Source organism: Amphiprion ocellaris, chromosome 18 (assembly GCF_022539595.1).
Source record: "Amphiprion ocellaris isolate individual 3 ecotype Okinawa chromosome 18, ASM2253959v1, whole genome shotgun sequence".
Lineage (NCBI taxonomy): Eukaryota > Metazoa > Chordata > Actinopteri > Pomacentridae > Amphiprion > Amphiprion ocellaris.
Window position 1 is genome coordinate 12520148 of NC_072783.1, and position 14584 is coordinate 12534731.

The window sequence follows — 14584 nt, forward strand, 5'->3', positions numbered from 1 at the left end:
GTTTGCAGCCCAATGTGAAGTGACTGGGATGAGAGTTAGCAGCTCCAAATTCGACGTAAAGGTTTCTACCCCAAATGAAGGAGTTTAAGTATCTCAGGATGTTGTTCACAAGTGATGGGAAAATGGAATGCAACATGGATCGACGGACTGGTGCAGCAGCAGCAGTAATGGGGCCGAAATGAGTTTCTTCTGTTAGTGCCTGGGCTCAGCCTTAGAGGTAGGATGAAGAGATCTGAAATAGGAAGTGAGCTTGGAATAGTGGCTGCTACTTTGTGTCAAAAGGATCCCAATGTGATGGCTGAAGCATCTGATTAAGATGTCGACTTTGTACAATTTTTGGAGGGTTTTTGGCCAACTGGGAAGAGATCCCAGGGTATGCCCAGAACTTGCTAGCGCCTTGGGATCCCCCAGTAGGAACACACTGTTGGGCAGATGGACATCTGGAATGCCCTGCTGAGCCTGTTGCTACTACAACCTGACTCCGAATAAGTGGATGAAGACAAAGAGTGCGCGGACGGGTATTTCTTTATGTACTATTCTCTCATGCAAAGTCTAGTGCTTTTGAGAACTGAGGGTTCTTTAGAGATACTATCTGCTCTTAGTATTACACTAAAGCAGTTACTCTAGCAACACTAAAACAACAGGGTTACGACAGGGAGAAACGGAAAACAAAAATTCATTGCTGAGAAGTAACTTTCCTAGTCACTGCAGTACTTGCCCACCGCCAGGAGGGCAAGAACAACAGGACTGTTGACTGGTTACTCAGACAAGTTAGAGAACGCACGACTTCGCAAACGGCAACAGATAGATATGGAGGCGTCAAAGAGAGTAGTTAGTGCGGTAACTTGGATATTTGTTAGCGAGCTAGCATGAAACTTTGAAGTTGTTATTCTGTTGTGTCTGTTATATGTCAGCAAGCCCATTACTTCCAGAAACGCTAAGAAGTTCGAGATAAATTGTTTTAATACGTGGAGAGCTTTGGAGTATTCGTTTATAAACCTTAGTGTAAAAACGAACTCTGACATTAGCCTGTGCTGAGCCAGTTAGCTACCTTTAGCTGGCAGCCAAACCTAGCTGGTCAATCTTACCTTCTGTATTCTTTTGAGTGCCATGCTGACTGGTGCAGTTCGCTGTCTAACTCACTTCGACTCACTCTTTATTTTCGATTTCAGTATTATTGCTGGCGTAGTTAGTAGCTGTATTATATTCCCTGAGTACTTCGACAGCCGGGGATGTGTTTGTGTTTTTATAAAAACCTCTTTTGTTTCCGCTTCTTCCGTTTACGGTCGCTGCTCCGAAGTGCATCACGGGAAACGTAGTTCCGAATATTGCCGTTAAAACACAAACACCCAAGGTAATTACACTGAAGCTGTTTACATCAGTGAGGGAATGTTACTAAGTACATTAATGTACCACTTGTACTTATTTACCGTACTTAAGGACATATTTAAGCAACTAACCCTGAAATATTTTCTTAATATGCCACTTTATACTTAGAATCGACTGCACAGGGCTGAGGAACCAAGCACTGTTGACAGAAACAATAACTCTCCTCATGATCACTAAATACAGTCAGTTTTCTCTTGCTTGCTGTTTGATACAAAACTGCAATGACACAAAAAGAATCCTGATTAATATTTGAAGAACGCTGAAATAAAAAAAATGTTTTCTCAGATGGGTTTCAGCATGTTTGGCAAGAACTTAGCCAAGACTACCACAGTATTACCATAGTCCTGACAGTGACACAGAGAGGTGGAAAGGTGATGATATGGGGCTGCACAAGTCCAAAAGGTGATGGGGAGATGACATTTTTAGATGGCACCATGAATGCCTGTAGATAAATGAAAATAATGGCTGACAAGATAATTCCCAGTTTGTAGAAGCTTGGAATAAAAGTATTCCAGCACGGGAAGCATCCAAAGTACACTGACAAAATCTGATTTTTAATGCAGAGGAGGATTCAATGTTGTTAAAAATAATGATGGACATGTGAAGTAGTGAAAAAAATTAATCTCAATAATGAAAGGTGTACTAAACATTTTCTTATTACTATGGTGTCTGCATTCATATATATATATATATATATATATATATATATATATATATATATATATATATATATATATATATATATATATATATATATATTATACTTTACTATATTATATTATATATTATTATATTTTTACTATATTATAGTAAAAAATAAATATATAAAAACTATACATAATAAAGGGCAAACCACATTCTACACAAAACTTGTATCTATGATGAGTGATTCACACAAGAGTGAAGGAGTTATTCCCCCAGGACATGAATGCGGCACGTCTGAATTAGTTTACTGCCTCTCCTTTCCTGTTACTGCTTGCATCCTGTAAGGAAAAGATAGTATCTTGCAATAGTTTCATAAGCCATTAGTTTTTAAAATCATTTAAAATGTAAAATTAAATGAATGAATATCTCAAATATGACAAAAGTATTGATTTTACCTATAGAAACTAGATAGGTAGAAAATATTGTCTTAAAAAAACAATAACTGTTGCAGTGAGTTCTCTCTTCATCTTCAAGTGGATCTGAAAATTGTCTGAATTTACCACATGAAACCACAGTCAGTCTTCTGTACCTCTGCGAGAGAGAGATATACTATTGATTTGTATGCATTGTCAGCTTTAATTATCCAGTGTTCTCCATGTTAGTTCTTACTTCTTTGTACAAGGCCAGATGTCGGCTTTTCTCAATTCCGATCAAGGTTGGCAGTTCGTAAAAGCAGATGATTATTTAATAATGAATGTGATATGATAGACTTAGAACATTGCCTCTGACTTAAACTTGGACAGACAGAAATGGTGCTTAGTCTAAATTGTAATTCTGCTGTTTGTACATTATGTAATGCTGATGTGAGTCTTCAGCATAAACACTCTCATGCTGTTTCGAGCATCAGGACATCCTGAGCAGCTCTTCATCTTACTATAAACTGAATGCTATCTGTTTACTGGTTCCAGCATTTGTGTTTACGTGACTTAAGGCCAATTACAGTGATAGCAAGAACTTTCCAACAGATAGCAAAATTGTCAGTACAATTAGGGACACGCACTCCCTGGAATTATAGACGAGGCTCTGAAACTCAGTAAACAGTCGTTTATTTCACATACATTCCATTACTTAGTGGACCGTTGTGCTGTTTATCAATGTCTTTGTCACGTTTTCTCTGAGAAATCGGAGGGAAAAAATCTGATGTCGTGCTGTTATCAAATGATTCTGAACACTGTAAGTGACATTAAGACAGACAAAAGTTGCCTTTGATTCGGAACAGGCTTCCAATTTATCTAAATTGTTTAAAGCAAATATAAACCAGATATAACATTTCAGAAGTAGTCTGACATTCAAAAAACAAAGACTGATCCATCTGAGACTATTAAACAGCTGGACTGATATGAACGCAGACAGAGGTAAAAGGCAATAGTTATCATTTATAGGATGTACAGACTGAGCTAGGAGAAAAATACCTTAAACTCACACCTGAATTCCTACAGCAAACATTTGTCACTATATGATAAAACCTAGATAAAACCACATAACAGCTCCTGATATGTGTGCAATAGTGGTAACAGAAGAGCATCACAGGAACTGTTTGAAATACTATAGTGGTGCTAGAAATTACACAACCATTCAGGTATGTTAAGCTCAATGTAGAGCCAACTGATGTGTTTTTTTTCTAAGTCACTATATTATTGAAATAATATGCAGGGTAGGTATTGACGACGTAGGTCAAATAACACTCTGGATATTGGTGTTGATATATTTTTTTTCATGCTGTAACACATTACTGTCTTCATAAAATATTGTACATTAAATATTTAAAGTACAGTCTGTATTCAAATATATATATAATGTTCACATTAGATGTTGTAATGCACTTCAAGAAAAGAAGCCATAGGTGCATTTTACAAGCCAACAGTGAGATACTGGGGCAATAATATACAGGCAGGTATGAGTCTCTTCACATATAATAAAAAGCTTCACCCATGTGCAGCGGGGGCCTCAGAACAGTTAGTTTGACTGAAGTAACAAAGTGGCATAATGCATGCTGGGCTATGCTATTTTATGATGTTTTTGTTTTGAGATATATTCAGAAATGGACTGATTGACTTGTCCTGGTGTTCATGCTTCAGGCTTGTCTCAATACTCAATTATTAGAGATATGTTTCAAATAAATTGTAATGAGATTCCTTATAACAGTAGCTGAGATGACATGTAGGGGCAAAAAACAGCTTATTGGATTTAATGAACTGCCATCTATTGAGCAGCACACACTGAATCTATTGGCCAGAGTCTATAAGCATATCTTAATTTTGAAGAAGGCCTACATAAAAAAGGCTCCCATGTGTGACACCAGGGCTGTATGTGATGGGAACAACCCCCACCCTAACCCCAAAGCCCCCAGGTCATGAGCATTTAGTTTTGAGCTCATTAATATTTATAATAACAAAGTTGTAGTCTGTTATTAATCAGTTACATAGCTAGCATAACAGATCACAACTTTGTTATCTCAAAACTAAATGTAAAATCTTGAAAAACTGTCATCTTCCCATATGACCCAGGAAAGATGCTTCTTTTTGTGTAGAAACATTTCAGTTCAGAGAAAGTTGTCAAGGGAACCCCCAAAAACATAAAGGGGTGTCCTGAAAGTTTTTTGTAGAGTTATTAGTAATTAATTCAATTCATTTTAAAAGGGAATCACAAGGGTGAATATAATTCTTTATTCAGTCCAATATCAAACAATTTTTAAAATCTAAATGTTTAGATAAAATAATCATATGCAATGTCTGAAAAACAAAGAATGAACTCAGTGCTGCTGCTGTAGTAGGGACTGTCATTTTAAAACAGAAAGAGGTAAATAGTTGAAGTATATCATAGATCGACATCACTTTTTCATCACTAGCAATTAGAAAACATAATGAGGAATTATTTTAGGTTATAGTTATTTGGCAGTGTTGTGGAGATTTTTTTGTAAAATCTTGCTAAAATGCAAAAAAAACCTTATTATTTAGGAAAAGCTTCAATATATTTGGGGTTTATAAAAAACACTATAACAACCACAACAACAACAATAATAATAATTGTGCTTATATAACTCGTAGGGTTGACAGTGACAGCGAGCTGACAACACAATAAATATCTATGAACATGTACTTTACACAACCATACGTCGATAAGAAATGCAAACCAGTCTCACTGCGCTGCCGTCAATGGGAGAGAGTGGACGTTTTTACGACAGTAGAGGCAAGTGTCGCAAACGTGTGGGAGGCTTTGGGCGCTGCTCGTAACGTAGAGAGGTAGCCGCCTACACTGACCTGGATATCTGTGGCTGAGAAGGACTCCACCGACCTCTTTTCATATCATGGATTTTTGGACAGCATTGCTTCGTGTTTATGTTCATTTACAGCTGGCTGGCCTTCGCGTTGAAGGAGATTATAGGGCAGGTGCGATGTCGCTCTGCTCGTTTGAACGGTGACGGTTTTGATAAGCAGTCTAATGGACAGTATCGATGAGTTAGCAATCGAAACCCGAACTCAGTAGCCTCTACATGCAATTTTATTGTGTCCGTTCGCCCCGCCCGTCTCGGTGTTTGCTAAGTGGAGCTGGATCTAACTCCTGACTGTGTCGTAACATCACCATTGCTGACAGGCAGCAGTATTTACTTGTGCGAAGCGGGGAAGTGGGATTGCGTCAAGTTAGCTCAACTTCAAGAGGATGCGACGGCAGCTGGCCTCAACTAGTCTCCGTAATAAAGGCATCAAATATAACAGCGTTCGCGTGTTAAAATAAAGCTTGGTGGTTGGACAGAGAGGTAACGCTGGGACAAAAAACAACAGCCGATTTGCAATTCCAGAAAGAGCATTGTGCTTTGTTTTTCTACCCCGTACAGTGTATTATCTGCACGTCTGCATTTATTTTGAAGCCTTCGACCGGAAATGGTGCCGGGCTGTGGGTGTGTCGACACTGGTAGGAAGTGGGATGTGTCCGGGATGTATTTATGCTGCTGTCCAAGATATGAAAATCATTGAAGGAGCGCTGCCTCACGAGGAGAGACAGCGGGGTTTCCACGGTGCTGCTACCTGTCAGCGTGGATACTGTCAGTGGGCGAAAATAGCGGCCACGACCGAAGCTGCTGTGCGGGCTTCGTGTGGACCGGACCATTCCCGAGTAGGCTTCTCATCCTCTCACACTTTGTTGAATGTGTGCGGGCTCTATTCTGTGCTTACGTAATGACAGTATGTGAATCGATGCAGTCACATACTTGACATTTACATTTTATTTTTTTAATCTTTTGTCTCTGGACAAAGGCCTTGCCCCAAACCCTTTTTTATTTTACAAATGTCAACAACTCCACATCGCGTGATGATGGAGTCCTCCCTGGCCCTCGGCAGACTGGAGCTGACCCCCAGCTCCGCCGCTGTTGGGGTTAATCTGACCCCGCGGCTCTCTGGAGGCGGCCCCGCGAAGGAGAAGTCCGGCCAGCGGCCTGTAGGGCTCCAGAGCCCGGCTCACCTGAACGGCTGCGTCCCGCTCTCACATCAGGTGGCGGGTCACAAGTATGGAGTGGATAAAGTGGGTAAGTTACCTGGGAAAAAAAAAATCTTAATTTTAGAACAAACCTTAATTTCCTTGCTTCAGCATTTTATGAAGACTGAGTAACACTTAGTAATACTTGTATGGTGTCTTTTTGAGCTTCAGTTCTCCAAAGCGCTCTACAGTGTGTTTCTAATTCACTCATGAACACAGACTTGCACACCAGCAACCTGTGATTAACAACTTGGGGTTCTGCTCTTGGCCAGGTGGACAACCTGAACCATGACTGACCACTGAAGACATAGTTAACTACCTGGGATCAGTAGAAAATTTGACCTACAAAATATTCCTGAGAACGTTCTTATCAGCTCCATCACACGGCTTTCTTTATGCTACTACTGCCAATAATGCACATGCCACTCGTGCATTGTTTGATGAAGTGTGTATGACAAAGTAACAATTAAGGAAATGGCTTTGTTTTTGCTCTGCCAGGTGTGTTTGCTGTCACTGAATTGCAAGGTTTTTAAATCTGAGCTTGGTGTGGTGTTGTCACAGATGAAGGCACAGGATGTATACGAGATAAGATTCATGCGCCTGTAGAAATGAAGTAAAGGAGCTTTCTTATTTTGTCATTACTGATCTTCACGGATTACAGATCATTTGTCGATCTAAGACCGTGTCTTTGTTGCTCGGTGGTCTCCCTGTCGTCACTAGCACACACACTACACACTCACTGACTCAGAACAAGTCCATTGTATGTGGCCAGACGAGGTATTATGCAGAATTAATTGTGCATTTTATTGGTATTAGTTAAAGTGTTGTTTCAGGTAGGTGAGTCATTGGTGATCAGTCAGTTACTGCGATGAAATGCATCTTATGAAAGACACATACCCATGTTGTTGTACAGACAGGATGGCATTCTCAGGAGTTATCTGTGACCTGCAGTGCATTCTTGGATTTCCCTGGTCAAAGCCTTTTTTTTCGTTAAAGTGTCTTGATGTGCGTACTCACCATTTTCTTAGTGTGAAAATTAGTGTTTTACTTCATCCATGTTCACCATGTTGAATTGCAAGCCTACCATCTGTACCAACTCTGTGACTGTGAATCAGCATACCACAATGTAACTTAGTCAGTAGATGCTTGGTAACAAGTGTGACGTGAAATTGTCATTCAACATGCTGCATCTGGGGTTGAATGGTATGTTAAATTTTCCAACCACCAATGGCTGCCAATATAGTCGCAGAGTTGTCCAACACTAATTTAAAAGTCCAATGATGTCCGACAAGTGTTTCCCACACACTGATTTGTAATGACCCACCACAAAACAAACACCGACTTCCATGTATTGATTTTCTTTTTTTTTTTTTTTTTTTTTTTTTCTGTTTTAAAATGGGTAAAATCCTATTACACTGTCAAGCTGAGTCCTCTCTGTGTCTCACAAACTCATTGGCAATAGAGACAAGAGACGCATTTGTAAACAGCCCCTTCTCTCTGTTAACACTATGAATCAGAACATGTGCAGGAGAAACAATTGTCATCTTTTCCCTACACAGAATCAATGTGGGCTTCTCAAATGATTGGAATCATGAGCACCTTTGCATAGATTTGTCCAAAGCTGAAAAATTATTCTTAAATTAAAACGAGTATCTGTTCGTAACACAGTGCTGTCAGTCTTAAATACACAGCTCTTCAGCCAAGTTATTACAAGCATATAAGGTGCCATATTACCTAATAATGGCAGGGAGACCACTGGTTTTAGTGGACTCTTTCTCTAGTCTGGATCATAGCTGCTTACTGGTCTTTAAAGCTTTGATCCTGTTTCTTTACACTCGCATACACAGACAGCTGTGGACACCACGGGTGCATGGTGTTGTACTTCTTTCGAGCCTGCTTGGAATCTGCTGGGAGAACTCCATTCCACTCATATGCAGTAGTCCTTACTTGCATATTCTGCACATGCATGCCACTGCCAAGCAGGCATGCTGCTTCCCTAGTTGTGCACGGTCGTAAATTTTGGGCTGCATGCAGACATCTGTGGATGGGTCTGGTTCGCTCTTGTGGGTTTCGGGAGATGACTGAAGTTACATCACCTGGGCCCTTGCATATTGGTGAAATGCAGAAAGTATAACATTGGAGTTACTTTTAGGACCAAGTGCAGTGATGAGGGCGAAGCAGAGAGACGCTGTTGTGGCCTGCCATGACCAGGACCTGTGTTTCCTTTCTGGGACAGTTTAGACAGTATACAGCACAATATTTTTGCTCAACAGAAGTCAAGCACCAATATAAATCTAACGCTATAAAATCAGTTTTCTCTCACATTATTTAAAGGTTAAAGGAGTTAATGGAGTCTAGATGAGTGCCACTAATGAATTGTACAGAATATTTTTCTGATGATGACTTGTTCAAAATGTCTCTGGGAAGTAGAAAGAGACATTCAGTGAGGCTGGCAGTGTATTTGACATTAATGTAGAACCTTATCTTTGTCCCTCTTGGGCTTGGTGCTAAATAATTATTAAACCAGTACACACAGGTTCCAACTAACAGGAAGAGAAAGGGAGTACTGTGAGTACTCCAGCAGTTGTGGAACAAGCCCTAGAATGTTGCTCAGCTTGTACTGCTGATGCCTGACAATGATCTCCTCCCATTGTTTCCTCTGGCCTCCAGTACCTCTCCACCGTAGGTCTTTTTTTTAAATGTATGTCAGTGATGCACAGTTGTGCCACAAAGGGCTAAAAGTGTGAAGGATTACTCACTGGACCTGACGGTTTTAGGGGTTAATGTAGTTTCTCTCACACAAGTAATCCGATGCTGATGTTTTTTGAAATTCTATTGACACTCTGTAGACCATTATGGCTCATTCCCGCTCTGGCTTGAGAGGAGATAAAAAGCGTTTGACCTTTAAGTTCAAGGAGCAAACAAGATTTCATTCCAAATGATGCAGCTGAAGATGTTGCTTTGCCACGTTGCCCCCAGTGCTTATCCAATGTGAATGTGAGCCACTGCAAGTTGTGATCTTGGTTACCGTGACATTCAGACAGGGAATGTTGCTGCCGAACACAATGCATACATGGTACTTTGTTTTACTAGCATTAAAATGAATGCCAAAAAGTCAAAATAGCTTATATGACTGAATATCATTTGTTGTTGTCTTATTATCTGAGTCTAAAAATAAAATATGTGAAACAAAATCCACCTTTTTTCTGTAGTTCTCAGATGTTTTACATATTTTGTAGGGGAAAAAATGAATTCACAAAATAATCCCAATTCTTATCTTCTGTGTGTCCGAATCAGTTAACAAATTCTATAATTAGTTTTTTGGCACATTCAGTTTGCTATCAATAGATTAACTGAGACTCCTTGACAGTTCTAATTCAGACAGTGTACTGCACGCACAAACTGGAGTTCTCTTGTGGTTCATCTTCAAAAGTGGTGTTTGGCAACCTTTCAAACTTACTGACTTACAATTAGCTAATTAACAAGACAAAGGTAAACTGTAACTATTTTGTGAATGCTATGTATCCCAGGCTCACGTTAACATTGTACTCTAGAGTATTATTTATACTTGAACTATTCTGACTATGGTTCCGAATTTGCTCATCGATTCTGGTTCTTAACAATTCCAGGTTCTTTGAAGGGCATGTGGTTACTGTTACTACTACATAAAATCCTGCTCTGGCATTATTGCATGAATATTAATCATAATATAATAGTAAAACATTTTAAGACATTTCTGCATTTAGTACTTTCACTTTTAATACTTTGAATGTATTTTCCTGATAACACTTGGACACTTTTACTCAGGTAACACTGCACTTTTACATAGCTGCATTGTGCCTCCTCTTAATTGGAAGAAGTCGTATTAAACCAAAGAAGAACAATTTCAAAGCAGAATAAAGAATTAAATGAAAGGGAAAATTTATGACTATATTGCTGAGAGGAAAGACAATTTCTCTTCGCTAAATCTCTATACAAAAAAGCAGGATTTTGGTGAACAACAAAAAAACGGGAGCATCAGTGACTTTTTCTTTCACATTATATTTGAAGCTATTCCATTTTCTGGGTTACCAGTGAGACGAGTCACACCCCAATTAATGTATGATTGGTTGGTCGAAAATAGACGACAGTAAAGGTACAAAATAAATGACAAGGATATGTTGATTAAAAAACACATTTGTGATACATCACAAACAAGTGTAATCCAGCATAAAATACATTTCTCTTAAAACATACGTGAGAACGCAGAATAATTGTATAAGAACACAATTTTTAGGAGACAGTGTAGAATATATACACTACCATTCAAAAGTTTGGGGTCACTTAGAAATGTCCCCATTTTTGAAAGAAAAGCATTTTTTTTATGTGAAAATAACATTAAATTAATCAGAAATACAGTCTAGACATTGTTAATGTGGTAAATGACTATTCTAGCTGGAAACGGCCGACGAACACCACTGAACATTGTCAGACAAGTTAAAATGTTACATGCCAGTCTCTGCTTTCTGTTGGTGCTCATATGTCTGTAGTTGGATCATAATGTGGTGACAATGTCTGATGCTAACCAAGAGGCAAAGGTGAAAGTCCGATTGTGTTAGTCAGCAGACTTCATCTGTCAGCAGCTCAGTTTTGACTCTTTATGTTGAAAGCAGGACTTAGATTTGAGACCTGAGTGGAAATTTTCAACATGACCTAAGTCAATTTTTTTATTAGATCATGCGAATACTGAAATTTTGAAACTGTGCATTTATCACTGGGGAGAAGTAAGTGAAACAGCATTAAACTGGAACTACGTTCACATAAACCCCACAGTGATGGTTAGTGCTCCAATGAAAAAAAATGACATTTTTCACCCTCAAACATCTGATGTTGGTTTCTTTTTTATTATGTGAAAGCAATATGTAATGATAAATATTGTGTTGTATAGCAACTCAGGTTTTATTTTCATAGCTTTTGCCGTTATTTATAGCCATTAAATACCATCAGGGAATTAGCTGAGACCAGGGAACATAACATAACGACAGCAAATTTGGGAACAGGCAGTTTGGATAATAAGTTTAGGTATATACTGAGCAAGATATTTTATGGGGTGAAATTTCAGTCAACATATACTCTGGTATTGATAACTGTAATAAGTTGGAATCAGTCAGTAATATCAGCCTGTTGATTTCCCACTTTCACTCTGACTCAGTGTGTCAGGGCCTGAAAAAATATGTTGGTCAGAATTACAAAAATATGACCCAAGTTGCAATGTACTAGAATAGTCCTTCTACAAATGAATCAAAAATCAATGAATTTAATTTGTTTTCTCAGCAAAAATCATATGCAATTCTCTACATGTCTGCTGCTGTTTATTTATTACTACCTTTTTTCATACCATTAGTGTGTGTGCCCGTGTGTGTTCATTTGACTGTGTAGTAGATAACATCATGCATTATGAGCACCTTAACTTTTTAATAATTCTGTGTATTTTCTCACAGAATAACTGAAAAATAAATGACAAAACAAAAGCCGTAGCAACACATTAGCTGCAGAGTGAAGGGAAAACACTGCCGACTGCATGGTGTCAGGATTCAGACCGTACAGAACTATTGATGGAAGTTGTGTATATTGTTTAGTGCTTGTATGTTTGTTTGTACATCTGTACATTTTAAGAATAAGCCACCAATCAGCCAAAGACCAGATTAATCCTTTCACCGCAGGTTCATTCAATCTATCTGTGATCAGCTGTTGCCAGCATTTGATGATGTAACAAGAGACTCATCTTTTCCTCACTGTGTCTTTCTTTGTACAATAAGATTGAAATAAGATGAAACGCATTTATTGAAACACATAGTGATGAAGAATGAAAAAGAAGACACTCAGAGAGCGCAGCACTCCATCAAGGCTGTTCATTCTTCCATATGGCATTGTCAGAAATGCAGCATTTTATTTTTTAGAAACGCAGCATTTGTTTATCAGTTATTGATGATCAGAAATCACAGCACTATAGAATGTGGCCAATTAATATAGATGTACCCACAAACAAAATGACCTTATGTACGGATACCGATTCACGTGACCTAAATATGTCGCGGGCGGCGGGCATTGATTGGACTCTGAAACACCCCCACAATTTAATCAGTTAAGTCCCGATGAGTCTGCAGCGGTTGATCTGTAGTACAATCATGTCATCGTCAGCAGGCAGCCGACGTAGTGTTCACTTGTTGTCATAGTTACAGTGATGCCATGCCGTATCTCGCAATGATACAGAAATCTTTAACAAATCCGTGGATCCAGACTATGAGCCGCATCGCTGCCAAAATCTAATCACTTGGTCCTTGTGTCATTTCTGACCTTCCCTGAAAATTTCATCTAAATCTGTTAATCCATTTTTGAGTAATGTTGCTAACAGACAGACAAACCAACGCCTATCGTCACATAACTCCACCACATTCCTTGGCGGAGTAATTAACACTAAATAGCAACTAACCCTACATTTTCACTTGGAGAACTGTAATAGGCAACAATAGCATTTGCCATTGCCTGCACTAAAACAAAACAGTAAATAATGTGGGATATAGTCATTACATTTGTCTTTCCCATTAATATTCTGGCAGTTGCTGTATTGATTAATCAGCTGTAGTTCAGAGAGACCACAGCCCTTAAATTAGTGACAACAGGGACTTAATGGCGATGGTAAATGCAGTTCTTCTGAATAACTGTTAAACTGAGGTATCTGTACTTCACAGAAACACCGATGTGTTAAAACCAGAATTGAAGCTAAATCGCTGGGTCTTTTTATCAATGGTTACATATTAGTCTTAACTGTGTAAAGCTCCACAGCCTTTACTTTGCTAAATTTTGCTTCGTTTTTTTTTAAAGCCACCTTTGTGTTTGTTTCAGGTATTTTGCAGCACCCAGACGGAACAGTCCTGAAGCAGCTGCAGCCTCCACCAAGAGGTCCACGAGAGTTGCAGTTTTACAGCATGGTAACACACACACACACACACACACACACACACACACACACACACACACACACACACACACACACACACACACACACACACACACACACACACACACACACACACACACACACACACACACACACACACACACACTTCTACAGCTAATTCTTTACAGTTTATATGTCTTGATTGTTAACTTTATTTCTCGCTTTGTTATTTGGTGTTTATTTGTTAAAAAAGAAACCGTGCAGAAATCTAGGTACGAATCCTGGATTCAAACAGCACACTACAAACACAGTAGTTTCAGTTTTTCCAGTAGAAACATGAGCTGTCCAAGCTGTCATCACAACAAAAAAATCCAGAGAGTTTAATAGGTTAGGGAGGTATGCTGAGGAGAGTTTTTGAAGTTTCAGAGCTCTGACGTGCATCTGTCACGGTAGAAATAAGTGGCTACTTTGCACTAACTGGTAAAATATATATAAAATAACTTACATCATTAGCAGTTTTCACCCACTTTCCCTCTCTTGCATCAAATAACAGTGCTTTTTACTGTAATAAAGTTCTTACATTCTTCCTAGCTCTCCATTATATCAACCTGTTCTTATTGACTGAAGTAGGTCAGTTAATTTTGTGACCCCAGAAGTCGGTAACTATCATCATGATACCCGCTATCTCTGCTGGAGGCTTTAAGTTTTGTCACCAGCCTGGTTATGTTGAACTTGCTCCATAGTCCACCTCTCTGTAGAACATCAGTGTAGACCAGTCAAGCTTCTCCGGAAAATCTGGTCTGTTTGGAAAAAAGTAAAATGAATGAGCTTGCTGATGTTTGACTTGTTGCAGAGAATACAGTATCGGAACATAACATGAGCAAATACAAGTAATCCAGACATGCTGGCAGAAAAGCAAAACACATACTTATGACGGAAAATGAAACGGATCCTGGATTCTGTAACCTCAGCAGGATAAGCAGGTGTAAGGTGGATGGATGGATAGATGGACAAGTGTAAATTGTTAACCATCAGTAAACGTATCAGACATTCCATATCAGACAGAACTGACTGCAT

The 14584-nt window shown here is 38.9% G+C and overlaps 1 protein-coding gene across 1 annotated transcript in view; it reads left to right on the forward strand.

The window, feature by feature from the left end:
- Window positions 1–5290: 5290 nt before the first annotated feature.
- ipmkb (inositol polyphosphate multikinase b) overlaps window positions 5291–14584 on the forward strand; it is a 28793-nt gene continuing 19499 nt past the window's right edge. Inside the window, exons 1-2 of the mRNA XM_023298564.3 lie at window positions 5291–6616; window positions 13453–13538. Of these exons, the coding sequence (XP_023154332.2) occupies window positions 6379–6616; window positions 13453–13538 (324 nt within the window). The 5' untranslated portion in view covers window positions 5291–6378. The remainder of the gene's footprint in view (window positions 6617–13452; window positions 13539–14584) is intronic.